The 21,619-nt window shown below is 38.9% G+C and overlaps 1 protein-coding gene across 4 annotated transcripts; it reads left to right on the forward strand.

The window, feature by feature from the left end:
* The first annotated feature begins 917 nt into the window (after positions 1-917).
* On the forward strand, positions 918-6,991 carry LOC101478464 (Golgi reassembly-stacking protein 1). 4 transcript variants are annotated; one of them, XM_076888183.1, is made up of 9 exons: positions 918-1,229; positions 1,771-1,851; positions 2,419-2,622; positions 3,386-3,472; positions 3,585-3,715; positions 3,815-3,959; positions 4,313-4,424; positions 4,516-4,638; positions 6,042-6,991. In XM_076888183.1, the coding sequence occupies exons 1-9, from the start codon at positions 1,164-1,166 to the stop codon at positions 6,272-6,274; spliced, it is 1,182 nt and encodes a 393-aa protein (XP_076744298.1). In that variant the 5' UTR covers positions 918-1,163; the 3' UTR covers positions 6,275-6,991. The 4 variants fall into 4 exon arrangements, with proteins under 4 accessions (XP_076744298.1, XP_004546821.1, XP_004546822.1 ...); XM_004546764.4 differs by having other exon boundaries at positions 922-1,229; positions 6,006-6,991; XM_004546765.5 differs by having other exon boundaries at positions 922-1,229; positions 3,815-3,953; positions 6,006-6,991.
* The last annotated feature ends 14,628 nt before the right edge of the window (positions 6,992-21,619 follow it).

The following is a 21,619-nucleotide window of genomic DNA, read 5'->3' on the forward strand; positions in this document are numbered from 1 at the left end:
TGTCTGTACACTGTACACTCAACACAAAACAGACAAAAGCAGAATATTCAATGAAAAGTTAAATCATAATTCAATAAAAATACACACGTGTATTCATTATAATAAAAAATGTACAGTATAACTACCGTATACAAAAGTGTATACATGAGTTCTTTTTCTTCTGCTTATCTAATTCTCGGTCATAGGGGAATTAGAGCCTATCCCACTTGTTATGGAGCAAAAGGCACAGTACACCCTAAATGGATCAGTCTATCACAGAGATACAGACGTCCATTAACAGTCACATTCACATCTATGGATCTAACACATTCACACATGTATTTGGACTATGAAGCCAGAGTGCCCACAAGCATGCAACCTCACATGACCTTCTTGCTGTGAGATAACAATGTTGACCATCACGATGTTTTTATTTAAAGATAGAATAGATATATAAATGGCTTCTCCATCTTCAAAGGAAAGATACCATACAAAGTTAATTGCATCGTTCATGAGGTTCACTGTAAAAATGTTTTTTTCTTTGTTTTAGACTTAAATAAAATACTCTCTCTCTCTCTCTCTCTCTCTCTCTCTCACACACACACACACACACACACACACGTGTGTGTGTGTGTGTGTGTGTGTGTATTGAAGCTCCCAGGACCCGAACTTGAAGGACAGACGAGGAGCGAGAGGAATATGAATAAGAATAGTATTTCGTTTTCATAAATGTTGTCATCTTTAATTACTTTTCCCACAGACATGCGCAGTAAGGCAACAAACTGTCAAATCTATGTAATATTTATTTATTTATATATTCGGTAATTTATTGTTTTGTTTTTTTATTGCCTAAAATATCTAAATACTTAACAGGAAGTGGCATTTTTTTTATGAATGAGCATGGCGTTATGTTTTGCTAAGCAACCGCGTAGAACACCCTGTAAAGGACGGCTAATCGAACTCAGCTTGTTTGCTGCTGATATGAAAATCGGGAAGAAGAAACTCGATTTTTCTGTCATCATTATTTATAAGCTTTGTCTGGCTCTCCAGCGCCTGCTGTCAACCTATGTCAGCTGCTGGCTAGCTAGCTTGTATGCGGAGTGTATGTACCAGTAATGACTCCTGAAATAAGTCTGCTTTAGTGACATTTAGTCAGAACTAGTAAAACGTAACTGCTGAAGGCAATGGGGCTACCGCAGAGCTCGTTACTGTCGGACGGAGGAGCTAATTGTGGATATCATGTCCACGGGGTACGTTAGAAAGTAGTGCAAGGTTACACGTCACGCGGTTTGTTAGTCCCTATAGCTCACTTTTCATACATTTTTTGCTTAGTGACTTGTTAACTGTGCTTTGAACCATAATTGCTGCTTTATCTATCTACGCAGAGCCTGACTGTAATTGACAGGTTATCGTGTAACTGTAGTTACTCGTGAGCTCAGCTTGAATGGTGTCCGCCCATGATGATGTTGAAGATGAGGTGGCATTTGGCACACTTCCAACCCGCGTGCCTTTGTTGGGAAATGGAATAGTTTAACAGTCACTATAGAAACTTTCTTTAGTTATGGCACGTTTCAAAGTTGCATATAACATATTAACCGCGCGAGAAAGCGGGTACCTCGTCTCATTGAGAAGTCCCAAATTTTGGACACTGCAATATCTTAGGTTGACAAACGGGGGGCGATAATATCACTGTGCTGTTTGTCAGTCAAACCAAATGTCAAGTTTTCTGTTCTGTGTTTTAAATTATTATTAATATTTTTAATTATTTAAGTAATTTTATTTTATTCTCAGGTTCAAGAGGACTCTCCTGCTCTGAAGGCTGGTCTGGAGCCTTTCTTTGACTTCATTCTCTCTATAGGAAACGCCCGACTTGTGAGTAGACTCCTGTGTCACTACACTCCTGGTTAAAATGAGTAACTAGGTGTCAAATATTGACTTCTTCTATCTTTATGACATTTCAGGTATGAATTGTAATTGAAAATGACGAGTTGAGGACAAAATGAAAATGCCAAAAAAGCCCTGCAACGTAGCTGTGAATGTGGCATATATTCAATTGTATTTGAAAGTATGCTAAAAACTAAAACATTTTTAAATTCTAAACTTATTTTAAAAGGCGTTATGAAGCTGAATAACATATTTATAGATCTCAATCAACTTAATAGGACAAAAGCAAGTTGTAGTCTGTTTTGAAACCATCTTCAAGACCCATTTTTTCTGTATATAAAGCAAAGTACTCGGCAGGTAGGACACAGCAGGCAAACACCGATTTCCATAATTTTGAGGTACTGCCTTTATGAGATAATCCAGTGTTTTTCAGTGCTTTATTAATAACCTCATTTGGAAGAGTGGCAGTAATTACATTTCATGTTCTTTTTCATGAAAGAAAACGCATCTGCACAGTTGCAGCTGGAGTAGCCCTTTTTCCTTTTGTTTCTCCAGAATAAGGAAAACGACCTGCTGAAGGATCTTCTGAAGGCAAATGTGGAAAAAGCAGTCAAACTTGAAGTGTATAACTCCAAAACCCAGCGTGTGAGGGAGCTGGAGGTGACACCCAGTAACATGTGGGGCGGTCAGGGTTTGCTGGGGGCTAGTGTCCGCTTCTGCAGCTTTGAAGGAGCCAATGAGAATGTGTGGCATGTCTTGGTAAGTTAAATCTACCTGTCTTCGCTCAGGTTTCACCCTTTGCTGGTTACTGTAGGTTAAAGGCCTTTGCACACCGAATGTATGCGGAAAAATGGCTAAAATTCTGATTTTAGCCATTTTTTCTAAAAAAAAAAAGCCTGTTTTGGATCCAAACCTGCCGTATAACAGATAAACACAACAAAAGTCTTGCTTTGTGTGAAAAAATGAAGTTGAAAGAAATGATGAGATGATTCTGATGTTTCTAAACAAGAAAAAGAAGAAAGTGAGAATCCGGGTTCATCCAATTCTCAGGCGAGGACAGCAGCAGGGAAAATTTCTTGGTTTGATCCAGGAGTTGAAGCTGTATCTCGACTGCTTTCTCTTTTTGGCAAAATTGCAACCACATCTGAGGACGTACAGAAATAATTTTAGAGAGCTGATTTAGCCGGAGCAGTGTCTGGCTGTCTGTCTGAGGTAAAATAGTATTATTTTTACTATTTCCATATCATTGCACATTCAGTACTGGTGCATACGCTGAGCAATGAGCACACTTGTTGCCAAATGTAGTGGTCTGATTGGTCAGATCTGTTTATTCCTATGTGGAAAAATATGAAAAATCGAGCTTGATCCGAACTATAAAAAAATAAATCCTGCAAATTTGAATTGAACAGTTGCCTTAAGAATAAGTGAGTCTGAAAAATCATTGCATTCTGTGTTCAAAGGCTTTAAAATTGCAAATGTTAATAATTTTGGTAGATTTTAGAATTTTTAAAAAAACTTTTAGGAAGTGGAACCAAATTCTCCCGCCGCTCTCGCAGGCCTGGATGCATACAATGACTTCATAGTTGGAGCTGACCAAGTGTTACAAGATGTAAGATTTCTTGTCTTTTGACTTTTATTCCAAATAAGAAATAATTGTTTTAACTAGCAGACATTATTAAAAGAAATAACAAAAACGTTATTTTTGTGTGAAACGTCTGCAGTCCGAGGATTTCTTTTCTTTGATTGAAGCCAACGAGGGGAAACCTTTGAAGCTTTTGGTGTACAACACTAAGACGGATCAGTGCCGAGAGGTAGTGGTGACTCCTAACGGAGCGTGGGGAGGCGAGGGAAGGTTGGCATTGATTTTTTTTTTTTTATCTTTATTTAAATCAAAGCATGTAGATAAATATTGCCATGTCAACACCCGTGGGTTTTTTCCCCTATTTTTTAGCTTAGGCTGTGGGATCGGCTATGGATACTTGCACAGAATTCCAACTCGTCCAGTTCAGCCTAACGCCCAGAATAAAAATGTTCTTCAACCAGTGCTCACTGGCAGCAGTGAAGAGGTAGCTGCAACTGAGCACACTGAGGTGAAGGTTGTTGTATCTTATTCTTGCTTATTTATTAAGCTGTGCAGGATGTAATGGCATCTATTGGTAGCAAGGGATCATGTTGAGAAGTACAAAAAGAATAATCTTTTTTATGGCTTAAAATGAGACCTACATATCTACTACAGGAGGGATCCACCTTCTACACTAGCTCAGTTTTTTTTCAGTCGGGGGTGACGACCTAGTATTCACTTACATTTTTAGAAGCGGAAGGTGAGGCCAGGTGTATTGACTTTGTTGTAATCTGCAACCTCACCACTAGATGCCACTGTATCCCACAAACTGCTCCTTTAACTGTAACTTGCTAGAGGTATTTGTGACCTCCAGTTTTCTCTCCTTAGGTGCCTTCTACCGATGAATGTAGCCCATCTACCGAAGCAGCACTGAATCAAAATGAGAAAAGCATGCAAGATCAGTCTTTAATCTCACCCACTCAGCAGCCACCAGACCGAGGTAACAGGATCACTTCAGGACATTTTCATCCATTTGACACATTATGCATTTTCACACGGAATAATGGGCATTTGCTTTGTACTTATTTCAGATGCTTTCACCATACTCGATGCACCGACTTCAGATTTATCAGCCACTGTTTCCACTAACGAGGAAGGCAGCAGCTCCATGTTTGCTAATTATGGAGATGACTCAGGTGATCAGAGTAGCTTGGGTAAGTACTTCATACGTGATTAAATTGTGTGGCTAAATAGAGCAATTACGTGTTTATGATGGCATCCCGATTGAGAAGAAAAATAAGCACGATTAAAACCAGCTATTGTTGATACGCCTCTCAGTTAAGGAGTCATTTAATGCAGTGGTTTTGTATTAGTCTCTTTTACTGCAGAATAAAACTACTCCAGCCAAATGTGTTAAGTGTTTTTTCACAGATATACGTTTTACAGCAGGTAAAGTGGTCTATACTGAACACTTCATTAGGTAATGGATTGGACCCCATTTTACCTTGAGAACATTTTTAATTCTTCATGGCAGAGATTCAACAAGGAGATGGAAACATTTGTCAGAGGTTTTGGTCCATATTGAGATGACAGCGTCACACAGTTGTTGCAGAGTTGTGAAGTCCATTCGACTAAGATCTGGTGACTGGGGAGGCCATTTCAGTAAAATAAACTTATTGTCATGTTCAAGAAGGGAGTTTAAGATGACTGGAATGGCGCGTTATTGTCTCAGAAGCAGCCATCAGAAGGCGGGGTACTGTACTGATACTAACGAGCCCAAAGCGTGCCAAGAAATTTCCCCCACCGTCACAACACCACCACCACCAGCAGCATGAACAAGGCAAAATGGATCCAAGCTTTCATGTTGTTTGCCCCAGATTCTGACCCAACCAGCCGAATGTCACAGCAGAAGTGGAAACTCATCAGACCAGACAATATTTTTCAAAACCTCTATTGTACAGTTTTGATGAGCCTGTGTGAATTGTAGGTTCAGTTTCCCATTCTTAGCTGACAAGAGTGGCCTTCGAAGTTTGACACGTTGTACGTTCACAGATGCTCTTCTGCCTACGATGGTTGTAAAAAGTTGTTATTTGAGTTGCTGTTGCCTTCCTGTCACCATGAAGCACTTTAAATATTCTCATCTGGCATCAACAAGGCATTTTCAGCCAGAGAAGTGATGCTCACTGGGTATTTTCCCTTTTACAGAGAGTCATTTAAATCACCTTTCTTCTTCATTCTGATGCAGAGCTTGAACTTGAGCATATTGACCATGTCTATGGGTCTACATGCACTGATTTCCATGTGCCATGTGATATCAGTTATCAAGAACTCAGTTAGCATTTTAAACAGTAGGTGCAGGTCAGTCCTTTCCATCAGTGGTCACGGTCTGAAATGCAGCAGTCTGAGCTTTGGTTATGTAATCTATTGAAGTACAAAAGTCATAAAAGGATGCTCAGGAGATTTGATCTTAATTATTGTTAAATATCTCCTTACAGACCAAGGAAGTTGAGCAATTTCCCATGGTTTCACCATCCATAACCTTAACAATATTGTATTATTCTTTCTTTTTTTTTATTATTAGATTATTCATCTTTTGACCAAAGACCTTCATTTCCAGAGAAGCAAGGAGAACCAGACATCCAGGAACCTGAGCAGAAGCTCGGTATAGACCTGACTGCCAGCACTTCTCCTATCAGAGAGACTGCTGAAGACATGGCTGGCCTCAAAATTACCACCGAAAACCCGAGTATCACAACAATCCCCAAGGTACCAGATGCTAACTCTGAGCCCTTAAGCTCAGTTGAGGTTGTGAGCGAAGAGATGTTTGAGCCTGCTGGGCCAGGCAGTTAGCTGACTTTCATAAAGAATATTCAAGAGCACACCATGTTACAGAAAAGCTGCCGTTAATGATTGTAAGCTGTTATCACTGGGGCTGTTTTTTTTGTTTGTTTTTGTAAAAGAATTGCATTTGCATACCAGTGCCACTGCTGCATGCTAAATTGCACATTTATGTTGACTTGAAATTCTAGGAATGCATACAGTTAATACACATGAATGTATTCTGTAGTTTAGGCGTACTGTATGTTTCAACATCAAACAAGATGAAGCCTTAGTTAAGATGTCATGCTGCTTAAAACCATCCTGGTGTGCACATTAAAAGCCCAAGGTAAAAAAAATAATAATTACCCTTACCTTGTTGCTCTTACAATAACCACTGTAACACAGTACACACACTGTAGATTAATGATGTTTGACTTAAGTGTCACACCTGGACTTCTTTTCCCTTTTTTAAAAAAGAGGTTTTAATTAAAGTTTGTTTTTACTTTCTCGTGGTTACTCATACAGAAGGATTTAATCGCAGGCGTTTCCTATTTAAGCCTTTTTGCCTTTAATCTTGGTCAAAATCTTCTGTCTAATGTGAATGAGTGGGCCGTGTGTGACGCAGCTCTCTGATTGTTTTCTGTTTCTTCTCTTTTAATCGATTTTAGTTAGATCATGTCTCTGATTTGTATGGAAGAATTGAAAATATACAGCTATTTATAAATATATGTTCAAGATGAACCTCCATGAGTCTGTTTTGGTTTCTGTTCTTTCTTTTTTTGGGCGGGGAGGTCCATGCTGTTGTTAAATCAAAATGTCATTAGACATATTTCCCGTGTCTAATATGAGTCATGTCCACCCAGCGGAGTTCATATTTTGAGGCAGCAGATGTCAGCAAACACCTCACGATACTTCTCCACTGAGCTGGCGCCAGTTTATCTCCCCTTGCAGCTCCTAAAATTCTGTCCAATCAGATTGCACATTTTCATATATTCAATGAGTCATAAGATGTTTCTGAACTTTTATTTTAATAAATCACATCTCATTCTTAAAATTATGCAGGAATTATTTATATTTGTTGTTTGATCCGGCTGCTTTCCTCTTCCTATTGACTTTGGATAATCCAGTCTTGCCATGAACAAATACTTGGTCAGTTTCAGGAACCTATTTAGCTGGAAAAGAAATAGTTTGAGGTTTCAGATATTAAACAATAGAAATTTACTGATGGGAACTTGAATGGTTATGTAGTCCATTATTTACATTTCTTTAAACTGATCCTATATCCAGCAATCCGTGTGTGATCATACGTGGGCTCCAGAAGCTATTGATCAGAAAACAAAGCACAATTTATTTTCATCACTTTTTATTGCTAGATCAGGACAACCAAATATTCTTTGGAAGTATGCCAAAAGAAAAAATGTAAATAAATAAGCATTAGGGGGAAGCTACAGTAGCAGACAGGGAATATGCCTCAATTATTTACCAGGGCACTCCAATCCTCCGCTGAAGAGGGGGATGGGCATGAAGGGAAAGAAAAGACTGTGCGTGGGGGGAAGAAAGACGAGAAGGAGATGGATTTGTCTTTTTTTTTTTTCTCCCCAGAATGAGAGCTGGAATGGCGTTCCTAAGGAAGCTTTCCTCTGGCACACCTGTGAATCTGTTGTATTTCTTATATAAATAGGAATTAACTTGGTGGCTTTGGGTCCACTCGCTGTTGGAGATTTAATAGCAGCAATGTGGACATCTCCCAGAAATGTCAGGCTTGTCAAATCAGCACGTTTTAAGTGCAGGGTTGGATGGTGTTTGCGGGTGTCCATTGTAAGTCTCACTCAGGAGGGGGAGATATGCTATTTCTTCTCTTCTATGTGAGGTTAGATGAAGCAGCCCAAGGCAAAAGCTAGCAGCTGCATGCCAGGAGGAGTGTAAGGAGGTGCCACCTCTGGAGGAACATGCCTTGCCTTCCTTTTTTCCTTTTTTTTTTTTTTTTTTTTCTCCCTGAGACTGTTTCAAAGGACGCTGTGACGCAGCTGAACCCACACGTCAGCTTAACTTTATCTCAACCCCTAAGAGGCTCGGCTCACAGGCACCAGCATAGTGCCCGTTGCCTCAGCCTATCGTTGCAGCATGACAAATTGTGAAACAGAATAACTACAGGGAAGGATGGATGGAAGGAAAGGATGAAAAAGGTATAAATACAAGGGGGAAGAGAGTGAACATACAATTGGTGCATGCACGTTAGTCACACGTCTCCACATAATGCTGTTCCTGTGGCTCGGTTAATGTGCGGCGCTGTCACATGAAGTAGGTCAGATTTGGATGTGTGGATGTTCAAGGGATATAAAATAAAGTGTTATAGTGACTTCTTAATGTAAAAAATAAAGATTAAATACTAAAAACTACTGCTTTTCTGTTCACGTGTGGTCACAAATCCACACCACGAACACGCTCGTCAACTTCTATTTTCTGCTTTCAGCACCTTCCCACCCTAATCACAAATATTTTGTCGGGATGGAGACTATATTTGGAAGTGCTGCGAGGTGTATTTGCATACATGCATCACGCGGTGTTCTTCACAGTGTGTTCTCTCAGAGCCTGGGAATAATCCTGGAAAGTGCCTGTGTGTCAGACCACCAATGTACAGGCTGTAATTACATTCATTCATGCAAGGGGACTGTCACTCTGAGGGGTTTGAATTCATTAGGAAGTTGTTTCCACCTCTTGCCGTCATTATCAACTGGCTTTATGCTTCTAATTGAGCAGGAGATTAGAATTGCTTCCAGTAAACATTACCGTAGATTTGCTTGTAAATTGTTGTTCCACACATACTTTAGCCCTTTGGACTGAAAGCAATCTTCTATAAACAAGTGGGTTATATTTCTTTAGTCTGCACTGTGTATATACCAGTCTTTGATGTGTACTGTAGAAAACTGACTAAGAGGCAATACTTTTTGGGGAGAAGTGGAAAGTAGTTTGGTTAAATCAAGGTACAATAACTACATGCAGAAGAAAATCCAGTATACTGCCCCAGTTAGGTGTCATGTCACACCAAATCTCCTTTAATGCACTTTGGAATTGATTTTTCAAATCCCTGGAATTTTACTAGAAGGGTTAAACACCTTTCTTCTACACAATCCCCTCATTATATGCTGGTGATGGAAAATGCCATCTATCACATTGGTCCAAACTCTCTTAAAGGTGTTTAATTGCGGGGCTACAAAAGCCGTACCATATTAGCCGCACCATTTGCATTCTGATCGAACCATTCAGTCAACCCATTGAAGAGACCACTCCCCTCAGGGCAGAAATGCTTCATCACTGGGTAAACATGATCAATTATAACAACTTCAAACTGATTCACAGTGGCTCTTTCCTTCAAGGAAACAAGACATCCATATACGCTAAACTGCACGTGAGCTTGAATTCTTCCCTTTAAAACTGCTGATCGTCCCACGATATGTTCCCATCCCTTTTCTCTCTGTTATTGTAGGGTGACTTCAGGTGACTGTTGCTATGATTTGGCTCTGTATAAACAAAAGGGAATTGGACTTAACTGAATCCTAAGGCATTATCTGCTGCCACTGGTATCTCAGAGATGCACATGAGGCGATGTAGAGGAGCCCTCGTTCTTATTGGAAAGGGAGAAAGACTGTTTGTTGGTGGTTGTTGGAGAAAGTCACAGGTTTTTCGGTCAGGTACCAGTGATATGTGCCCTGTTTGTTTTCACTTGTATTCCACTTTCACTCGCTAATTAGATGTAGGCACTATTTAGATAAGCCTGGGCACTGAAAACTACAAGATTGGTTTAGGAACACAATATTATCTGGCCTATAGAAAAATAACATTTACCCAGTTTTAAAAATTATTTATATCAATTTTTGTAAATACTTTTTAAAATGTATTTTTTTATTATATATTTTATTTTTGTATATTATTTTTAAATACTTTTTACAGTTTTATTTTTATTATTTATTTTATTGATTTATTTATTTTTAATGATGATGATTATTTTTGTTTTTTTTTTAACCCAGGGGCTTTAAATGTGAGGGGGGTTTAGCTGGGAGTGAGAAACCTGTGAGAATTCGTCCTAACACCATTGCCACAGGAAACCACGTGTGGAATAATTTTGAGACACTGGTGGTTTTGACAATCGGCAGCATTTCACACCTTTTGAATGAGACCAGGGTGATTACAAAGAGATGTGTGTGCAAATTTAAAAAAAGCTGCCATATTGCACCAAAAGTCAAAATATTTCACTTGTGATATTTTCCCAGTTTATGTGCACTAGATTTAGCTCAACATGAGTCTTTGCTGCTCTGAAACACAAGCAAAGGAAAGTAGGACAAAAGCAACTGACTTATTGTTGCATATTACAGCATATAATGCTAGTGAAAATGAAAGCAGTGAGTGTTAGAGAGAAAAATCATGTCAGCAATAAGAAACCCTAACATCCCTTATGTATGACTCATAACATCCCCTATGTTTTTGGTTTTAAGAACTTTTGTGGAATTTTACCACCAGCCCCGTACTTCTACCTTGTTTCTGAGAAATGACAGTTATTGGTCACATGAACACAGGAAGTTGTTAGTCAGAAAAAAATAAAATAGCTGTTTAAAGAATTGTCAGTTTCACGAAGCTCAAATCAAAAGTGCAGGTGTAATAGTACGGTCGCCATCTTCATTCAGTGCATTAGAGTGCTAACCATTCCTGCAAAATGAAAGCAAATTTAAAAAATGAGTTTAGAAATGATTATAATATTATAGCCAAGAAGCACTACGAGAGCACAAACCTCCTCCAAGACAGTTCACTGTAAAACTCTGTATATGTTAATTTTTCATTCATTTTCTTCTTTGTTATTGTAACACGTAGTTTTTAGAAGTTCGAGGTGGTGATAGTGCAGTAAAAACAAGCAAAAATGCAGGTTTGTGTAATTTTCCCTGTTGAAACCAGTTTTTAACATGCTCGACATAATTATTATTATTTATACACATGGATATGCTACGTGTGTAGCATTCCTTTCATTGTTTAGTACAGTTCATTTAAATGCTTAATTAAAAAAAAAAAACTTTTTGAAAAAGTTTGTTTTGTTTTCCCAAAAAAAAGCTTATTCAGAAACATACATGTTATAACCTGTTACTGTAATTCACACCACAAAATGGATAATAGGCATGTATTTGTGAATAACAATAAGCTTTTTACATAATAATTTTATACCACAGTATATTTTTAAGTAACTAGGCAAACAATGACAAGAAGAGTGGACACACAAGACAATATAGATGACAATAACAGAAACACATCAATTATATTGCACAAACCCTAGTATTGCACATGCCCTGACTGTCCTGAAATTGCACTGACCTAATAGTTGTTTCCCTTTTTTTAATACACTAACTCTTTTTCACCTTCAATATAAAGCATGATTATTAAATATGATCACATGTTTGTGTGCCCCTCAGCCACCCTTTTAAGTGACTCTTAAAGATGGGGAGACTTGTACTTTCCCTCATTGACAGTAGAAGACTATTCCAGAAGCTCACTCCCTGATATGACAGAGCATTCTGTGAAAAGGTGGTCTGTCTAAATGCCAATTCACAATCACCTCTAACAGTGGCCCGGCAACACTGCTAGACTTTTGTTTAACAAAATCACTCATTGGTGGAGGCGCCAGACCATGTATAACTTTGTATATTAGACAGGCAGATTTAAATAATTTGAAATTAGTAAAATTTAGAAACTTGTATTTATCGAAAATATGACAATGGTGATATGAAAAAGGTTTCTTATCTAATATTTTCAATGCTCTTTTGTAGCATACCTCGATTGGCTCAATAGCAGCAAAGCTCTTATAGGACCAACTTGTAATACAATATTCAATATGAGCCAGTAATCGCTGCTGTGTCTGTTAATGATGTGCAGATATGTCTAAAGTTCTGTATAGGAAACATTCTTATTTCCTATTGTAAATTTTTAAGCATAATTTTAAAGATGAATTTTTTTTTTATCAAAGTCTAAAGTAACAGGATACTTAACCTCTCCATATATCATTCCCTACATGCCTTATATGGATTATTTCTATGTAGGACTTTTCCATTTGAAGCACTGCTTTCATTTTTTTTTAATCATCTAATATGCACAGTGATGATGATGAATGCAACTTGGTGTTCAGGATCTTGCCGAAATATCCTTAGGTCCAAGGATATTTGGGCAAAATACTGGCATGGAGCTGGGAGCAGCCAGGGATCGAACCGATCTTCTCCGATTTGTAAATGACCAGCTATACCTCCTCTTTTAAAAAACTTTTTTAACAAACAAAACACTACTAAAAAAACCCTTCTCAGTTAGAGAGGAAATGAAAAAATGACATGCAATCATACCACTCCATAGTGATGCCCAGTGAAAAGTTGGGGGCCTTCTGAGTGTTTATCAAAAACCTTCTGGACACCATAAAATTCTGCAGCAGTCCTTTTGGGAGTAAACAGATATTTAATCTTGTACAATTTCCAATGGTTTCCTGATGACAGCAGAACTAGAGATAAGGCAAAAAGGATGCCACAGCCATTAGGAAGATAAGTGAGGATGCCCTGCTTTATTTCCATTCTAATTGCCACTCAGCAGGGGTGAGGAGCTGGCCACACAAGACAGCACATGTTGTTCTTCCGCCAGGATGACCCCGCTGATACCAGGCCTAGACCCATCTGCTAGTGTGCCCGTCTCTGAACCTGGAGAGGAGATGCCACCGTTTTTGTTAGTCCTGCGTAAATATCAAAGACAAAACAATTTTTCAGTGCTTGACTTTTTAAATCACTACCAAATGTCTCCCTCAGGTGCATTAATTAGTTTTTCAACGTACTGAAAATCCAGCTAATTTGATGTTAAGCCATAAGTCGTTCTCTAGCGGATGCTCATTCCATTTCTTTTTTAAATGCAAATTTTGATTTTTCATTACGTCGTAATGATGTAACGTTCTGGGGGCACATCTTCAAAATTACTGCATCTGTTTTCATCATGCCAGAACATTTATATTTATAAAAATAGAGATTTCAGAGTCTGCAGCTTTTCTTGCTCCCGGTTTTCTCCCTTTCTTGTCTGACTGATCAGGAAGCCCATTTGTTCTGGTGAGCAGCAGATGAGGCAGAGGGATAAAGGTTTAGCTCAGCCTCTCACTCTGAATATGATCAGATGAAGAAACACGCCTTAGCGCGTTCCCTGCTGCTTTCCTGTGCCTGTGACATATTTGCTGTGACATCCCCACCACCACCCAGGCTTAGTTTTGACCCGATGGGGAGATGTCTCTTAGTGTTACGCTCATTTACTAGTTAACTATGACCCCACATGGTAATGCACGCAGAGTTTTGGCCTCCTCAGTCACAGTATATAAACGTGGACATGCACACAGTATAACATACCATTTACAAATGCATGCATAGCCTGAAAAGCTATTTTCCGAGAATTAACCGGAATGTCAGAAACATAGGACAATGTTTTTATCATTCAGAAAATATAATATATCATCATAGTATTGTTAGGTAAGGGTGTGACACAACGGCACAACACAGCCTTTATCTAAGTGGCCTGCAGAGCTACAGACATATTAAAATCTCCTATTTATGTAAAACATAACACCTTCAATAGCATGATTTATCACCCTCTAACGCAAACATCCGTTTTGGCCCTGCTCAGCATGTATGTGTGTGTTCACACATGTAAAAACACCACAGCCTGAGTATGACAGCAGCAGCATTTGTGAAAAACATAAAAGCATCAATCTACCTGATAAAATGGGGTATGGGAAAAATAAGTATGTTCCTGCAGGGAAGAGCTGGCAGTATGATAGAGAGGAATGAAGTGTGTCAGCTTTTCGGAGCAAAATAGAAGCACCATCTTACTACGCCAGGGAGTGGGGGGATTAGAGGGAATGGTGACGCATACAGATTAAAAAATGTGGAAAAATGATTCTGTAGCTCTGTCAGAGGTGTGATGCTGAGTGAGGGCAAGCGAAGAACTGCCTATCTGCCTCTTCAATTCTAAATCTTTCATGTTGGAAAATAAACCAATTTAAATAATTCACTTTGCACATAAAATATGAAACATTCAGCACATTTATTCTGTTAAAAAAGAACATTGCTCGGAATCTGGTAGACATACATTATGTTGAATGTGTCATAAATACACATAAAAAAACCAAAAAAAAAACCTGTCTTGAGTTCTCTGATCTCTTGGCTTGTTCAGTAGCACAGGATCAAACAGCAGAATATCTGAGAAATCCCTTCAAAGCTTTATGATTATTTTTGGAGTAACTGTTGTTCAGTAATGCTGGGTTTTGCTTGCTGTGGTTCTGTGTGCCACATTATTTTCACAAAACCTGAGCCCACAGATACAGAGGGTGTAATAACATTCATACAGAGCGGGGAGGGGGTGAGAATTGACGGGGGACGTGCAGAGGAGCATTTGAAAACAATGGCAAAAAGTGGAAAATCGTTTGAGGGAGTGTGTGTGTGTGTCTGTGTACTAAAGTGAAAATGTGCTGTTATCAGGTTAGGCCAGAGCCACATTCCCCAATAGCAGCTGAGCTGCACAAACACTCGGCACCCCCTTGAGATTCCCTTTTTTGTAATCACTTTGCAGAGCAGGGCGATGCTGCATGTGCTTTTCTCCCGCTCTCTGAAAGCTTTACGTCCATCTTCCTCCTGCGTTTAAATGGTCCGACTTCTCTCAAGAGCTTTTCCATTAAACGTTTGTTCGGGTTACTAATGTAACCATGAATTTCATTTGTTATGCATCTCATTAAGCTGCTGTTAGAAGAGCTATCAGTTGATGACATTAACCATCTGTCATAATAATAGTCTCTATGAATGGGTAGGTTTTGCATTGGCAGATAGCATTATTCAGCTTTCCAGAGTCCATGGGGGACAGGAAGAGGCCCATATACACCAAAGGCTATATTTACCCAGTGAAATGCAAACAGAAATGGCAGTGGGTTCAGGTTGCTGCCTCCACCTGTGACTGCAATTACTGTGGAAGATAGAGATCAGTGCACTCAGGTGACTCAAAAACAGCTGGACAATCACTTATCTGGTTGTGAGTCATCAGGAGCCCAGGCTGTCAACACCAGTCCATCAGCTGGAAGGAACATTGCGTTTATGTTTGTGGCTTCTGGATGCGCATGAATCTGTGTTTGCTTGTGTGCACATATGTGTGGGTGGGATGTTTCGAAAGTGCTGATGGCAAGTTAGCACAATGGTTATCTAGTGTCCTTTGACAATGTGACTGTGGTCTTTTTAGTGTTTTCGCCCTGCCTGGAGATGCATGTGTCTCACAAAAATGAAGATGAAGACACAAAGCTCTGGCAGGAGTGTTACATTGATTTAGAGGTGAATATCTACTTAGTACATTGTGTTCTCTGCGTGCACTTTAGTAGACAGGACTCCATCATATATAGTGAAAAGGTTAATTAATACCTTAGCATTACCTTAATCACTCTTTGTCATCTTAATTAGTCTTTCTGTCTTTAAAAGCCAGGAAACTCAGACAAGCTGATTTAATTATTCAAAATTTATAAAAGAAAGAATGCATGGTTCATGCATAAGTTCAATATTTTGAATTAAGTGGAGCTTCCCAGTGCAAAAACACTGTAACAAGCCCTCTCTATAGCATAGCAATACTGTGTTCTGTCTTTATTCTTTTGAATAATTACTTAAACATTACTGCTTCCAGCAGACCAAAATGCGTGCTTTAATTGATTACCTTGTCCCTGTCCCCATGGCAACTAGAAATTACCAGAAGGACATAATCATAGGCTTCTGCAAGATATCTTGAAATCTATGGAACTGCTACTTTTTTTAACCTTCCCTTGTTATATCCAGTTACACTGGTTGAGCCGTTGCTTTGTTTTTAAGGTTTGACCTGTACTGCGCTATATCAGCAAAGTACACAACCTCCTGAAAGCAGAAGAAAAAGATGGAGATATAGGTGTTGATGGGGTGTCGCAAGTTTTTTTCTTTCCAACCATAATGTAGCTCATTTGGTAGGCGTGACTTCAGCACTTTCCCCTGAAGTTAGCCAGCTGGCAGCTGCTGATTTTTCTCTTCCTTTCTACTGCTAAATTGCTGCCCTAGATTCCCACCCTGACATTTCAAGCAGCATAGAATTCCAGTTTGATATGTGAAACCAAACCCATACTCATGTATGCAGTCTTTACCAGCACTTACAGTGTAATGATGTCTGATGATACATTTAAATTCATAAAGTGAGGGTAGAGCACTTACACAAAAGAAAGCCTCACAAAGTAGCATTCTTCTGTCCACAAAAGCTGACAGAATAATTGAAGACCTTGTCTTCCCAATATCTGAAAAATTAACTATTTTGCTTTTTGTCTTGTGTGTCATAAATTGATGTTAAGGCATTAATAGCTCCAAAATGCCGCATTTTTCCAGACTTAAGCTTTGAAAATCTGAAACAGTAGAAAAGTATTCAATATACACAACATAAACTGCTACTTTATTAAAAATTAATTATATTCAGCATTACATTTCTAATTCCATCCTTGACCACATTTCCCATTGCACTCTGGTTGCATCCAACTCCCTTCCTCTCCTGACCCACTGGTAACCTCTGAAGGCTGTTCTTGTCTGAAACAATCAACTGATCGAAAAGGATAAGTAGGATCCATTTACGTTCAAGTAATGGCCTTTGGCAGATTAAAGTGGTCTTACTTACTGCATGCTCTACAGTGGTGAGAGGCTTTTGGACAAGACAAGTGAACAATCATGTGGCTAAAAATGGAGCATAATGAGCTGGATGAGAAATCAGAGGGTTCGAAGCTTCTTAAATGAGGTGCTAAAGATTCTCTATATTTTATAATACAAATGTAAATGCCATATATCTGCCACACATTTCACATTTGGTTTCCTTTACAAGAATCAGATGAATGAAAATATTACTATCAATACACTAAAATCCAACATATAGACTAAAGACCAGCTAGTTAGTTTAATTTAGCACATGCATCAAAAATAGTTCCTGGTATCAAAGTGTCTTATGTAATTCATGTGCTTTAAAAGAAATTAATCAACATTTTGGGAAGATTTTTAATATGAATCATAGTGTTAGACCAGGGGTGTCGAACTTCAGACCTTGAGGGCCGGTGTCCTGTAGGTTTTAGATAACACCCTGAGTCAACACACCTGAATCAAATGATTCGTTCATTAATAGGCCTCTGGAGAACTTCAAAACATGTTGAGGAGGTCATTTAGCCATTTAAATCAGCTGTGATGGATCAAGGACACATCTAAAACCTGCAGGACACCAGCCCTCGACACCTGTGTGTTAGACCATAAGATAAAAACAACTCTCATACACAGCTAGCAGTGTCTTATATATAGCTAGCAGTTGACCAGCTTGGCTTGCGCTGGGTGACTTTTACAGAAAAGTAAGGCACCTGTCTGCTTGCACAGCTACAGCCTTTTTTTACAGAAGCATGGGCACACCCATGAAAACAGCAAACGCTATACATCTTCAGTGGTTTGTCAAACAGACAAAAACAGAGAAAGCCCAGAGACGATAGCCAACTACAGCCATGAGATGGCAGTTATTTAATGGATGGATACAAACAGGCAATACATTTCATAACAGAGCTTTTTCTGGCATGTGTGGAGAGAGATTGTGTTCACTTTATTAGTTTTGTACTGATGTTTATTTTTATATTTCACTGGGCAAGCACTGCCTGCCTTGCTTGCCCTAAAAGAATGCCACCTGCACAGCAGGAAAACACAATTAAAGGCATTACAAACTCTGTTTTTTCACCTCCATCATACAATTCGATAAACTGTTTCTTCATGCAGATAAATAGTAGGGGTGCAACGATACACAAAATTCACGGTTCGGTTCGGTTCGATACTTTGGTGTCACGGTTCGATATTTTTTCGATACAAAAAAATGTTCATGCCTTTTTAATTTGTCATTTATTAAAATTATAAATATATATTTTAACTCAAAAGTACAGTTTTTAAATTTAACCCTAACCCTTGTGCGCGTTTTTTATTTTGACAGCGAATGCGCACCTGCGGACCACTTATGTGCAGCCCTGGTTATTTAGCTCGTCATATTGCAGCCACAGAAATTCTTTTGTCCATGAAACCATAAAGCTGCACTTTCTTTTTGCCTTATAGTCTCATTTGTCATAACTTCTCCGTTTTGTGGTAAGCTTTTCTTTGGCTGTCACTTCTTCACCCCGACCTGTCTTATTTGGCTCAGCAGAACTAAAATATATATACTGCTACTTTTACACACGGACTCACATAAGCTCAGCGATTCTCTGCGCGATCAACCTCTCACATGTTTAAGCTGCGGGAGATTTCACTTGTCATGTTTGCATAGTAAGCTAACGATTAATAAGACGATGTCAGAGGAATTGGTGCACAAATTATCATCACTCACAGATCAGTGCTGTCATTGCAAAGTGAAAGCAAAAAAACAAGCGCAAATTCAAACGCGATTTCAATATGTCACATATTGACAGTGGCTCACCGATGCCAATGACATAATTACCCAGCTACATTTCTGAAAGAATGCAAAAGCATTGACATATATTTTTCCTACAATAGCCCGACGGGCAGGGAAGAGATAGATTTTTGTAGCCCGACTGGAAAGATCGCTAGCTCCAGGACGTCAGGCTAGCGATTTTGCAAGCCCTGTATCTGATTAAGGAATCACTCATCTTTGGAAAAGAGAGTTTATTACAGAGAAATGTCTCTTTCCAAAATAAAAGCTATACTATCCGCTTCTTCTGGGCTATATTCTCAGCAGCATAAGGAGAATCACGTGCTAACAGCTGTCTAAATGACTCGGCTAAAGTTAGTAGCATGCTTGTTGTTTTTGTCTTTGCACTAGGATGATGTCGGCGTAAATGTGCAGTCATATTCGTTGTGTTCCCACTAGTGCTTTCAGGTTAATCTCGTTGAAATGACCTTAACGCCACAACACGGCAAATCTCCGTTAACGAGCTACCGCCGATCGCCCCGTGCATGGGGCTAGACGGCCAACACGTTAACGAGCTAACTGCGCTAACACACTAGTTCACACCAATGTAATTAAGCATTGCATGGCACATCCAACATACTGTTTTACTTTAGTCCATGACTCGCTTACCTTCAGGGTCATACGTCACATGAAAACCAAAATAATTCCAAACGCCAGATCTGAATGAGAGTGGGGGAGGTCCATGTTGCTGAGAGCTTAACTTCTGTCTCGCTAGCTTGCCCTGCGCTCTTCCTCCTGACTATGCTGTCTGTGTTGAGCGCTCAGTGGATCTGCGCTCGACAGTGCAGCCTAGGCGGAGTAGTCGAACGCAGATTCACTGAGCGCTCAACACAGACAGCATCGTCAGAAGGAAAGTTGATAAAATAAATTACAAATGTTGTATTGTTCGATACATACGCGTACCGAACCGAAAGCACTGTATCGAACGGTTCAATATCGATACGAATATCGTTGCACCCCTAATAAATAGATCAAGTCACTTGTGCTCATACATTAAATGACAAGCCATTAACTTCAGTTCTGTCATGTTTAGGTATATGAGAAGTAATTAAGCATTAATAAGAGGTTTGCAAACTCAGGCAGAAATAGATCCAGGTGTAGAAAAAGGTTCAAAACAGATGCTTTCAAAGTTGTATTCCAGTAAAAAAACAAAACAAAACAAAAAAAGCAAAGAGTCAGTTTCCTTTTATGATGCAAAAAGACCTCAGCTGGCTTTCATGTAGTTAATTATGCAAATTATGATGTTGTTTATTTACCTTGGGAATTTGTTTGTAATGTGTCTAAAACATGTAAGATCTTTTTGACATTTCATCTTTATACTCATAGCAACCAAACTAATTAAACTAAAAAACGAAACTAATTAAATTCATATATGGAAGTTATGCTCTATGAAAACATCTGGGTTATTTACCCCCTGCTTATTTGCCCCTATGATTGGATTTGTCTTCTTTGATAATGTTGCTTTCAGACTGCTGCCAGGAGCTTTAATCTATCTGCAATTCAGTGTGGACTAAAGGATCCTTTTATCTTCCCTGCTGATTTAATAATAACATGACTGTAATGTCTACTCATCACCACACACATGAGAACACTGACATGGAAAAGTTAATCCATATCTTTGGCTCAAACGTGTGTAGTGTATTATATTGTAAGTATTGTTTGGGACAAGAAGCCAAAGATATGGTCTTACTATGAAGCAGCAAAAGACAAACAATCTGAATACACTCTTCCTTTAAAAATGCTGGGATAGCTGAATATGTTTCTGCAGAGCTTGGCATTTTAACTCATGTTTTAAGCAATGTCTCAGCAGATGTATATCTAGTGTCCAATGATATCCCTCAAGCCACGTTTTCCCATTTTTTCCAGTCCTCATTGTCAGTTTTATGTCTTTGTCAAATGCAGAATTTATTTAAAATCGATATTATTTTTTAAATGAGCATGTAGCAGTGTAGCATTATGGGTAACACTGTACAATAATGCCTCTTCTAATTCAGATATTAATATCTGACTCACAGTCAAGACAGAAACACCCAAACAAATAGAAATAACAGAGGAAGTATACATGAATTTATAGACTCCATCTGCCATGATGCTTTGCTCTGCGTGAGAAGTCCTGTGCCAAGAATTAAAAAGCTATCATAACACCGCTGCAGAAGAACATATAATTAAGCTCTTCTTTTCCTCTGATTCGGTACATTAGATTCAGTGCGTTTGTCAGCTCCATTAAAAACCTAAATTCTTTTCCCATTTTCACACATTCACTTTTTGTTTCCTTCATCCCTGAAGATCAGGCAAGGATAATTGAAAGTGAGTGGAGGCTATACTCTGTTGTAAGCATTTCTTTTACTAAAAAAAGACAAACAAACAAACAAACAAAAAAAAAAAACAATTTTAATAATGTTCTAGGCTTCTTTGCCTTTACTTTTGTTTTAATTAAACAGGGGTCCTCACAGGTGTTCTTCTAGTTTGAGTTACAGCAAGGTGGAAACATAGTTGTGTAATGGTGTAGGGTCTAGTTTCTTGGCACACTTTGGGCCTATTAATACTAAGCACCAAACTCTACCTGTGTGTTGTTCTTGAGTCATTATGACTACACTGTACCCATCTTCTGAAGGCTGCTTCGAGCAGGATAACACACCGTGTCAGAAAGAGACAATGAGTTCGTTGTACTCAAATGACCTCCACAGTCCGCAAATCTCAATCCAGTACAGTCCCTTTTCGATGTGGCGGTGCAGGAGATTCTCATCATGGATGTGCAGTACCTGTGCAACGCAATCATGTCAGTATCAACTGAATCTTCTGAGCAATGTTTCCAGCACCTCCCTGAATATGGGTCAT

The sequence above is a fragment of the Maylandia zebra genome, linkage group LG9, assembly GCF_041146795.1.
Source record: "Maylandia zebra isolate NMK-2024a linkage group LG9, Mzebra_GT3a, whole genome shotgun sequence".
In the NCBI taxonomy this organism is placed as follows: domain Eukaryota; kingdom Metazoa; phylum Chordata; class Actinopteri; order Cichliformes; family Cichlidae; genus Maylandia; species Maylandia zebra.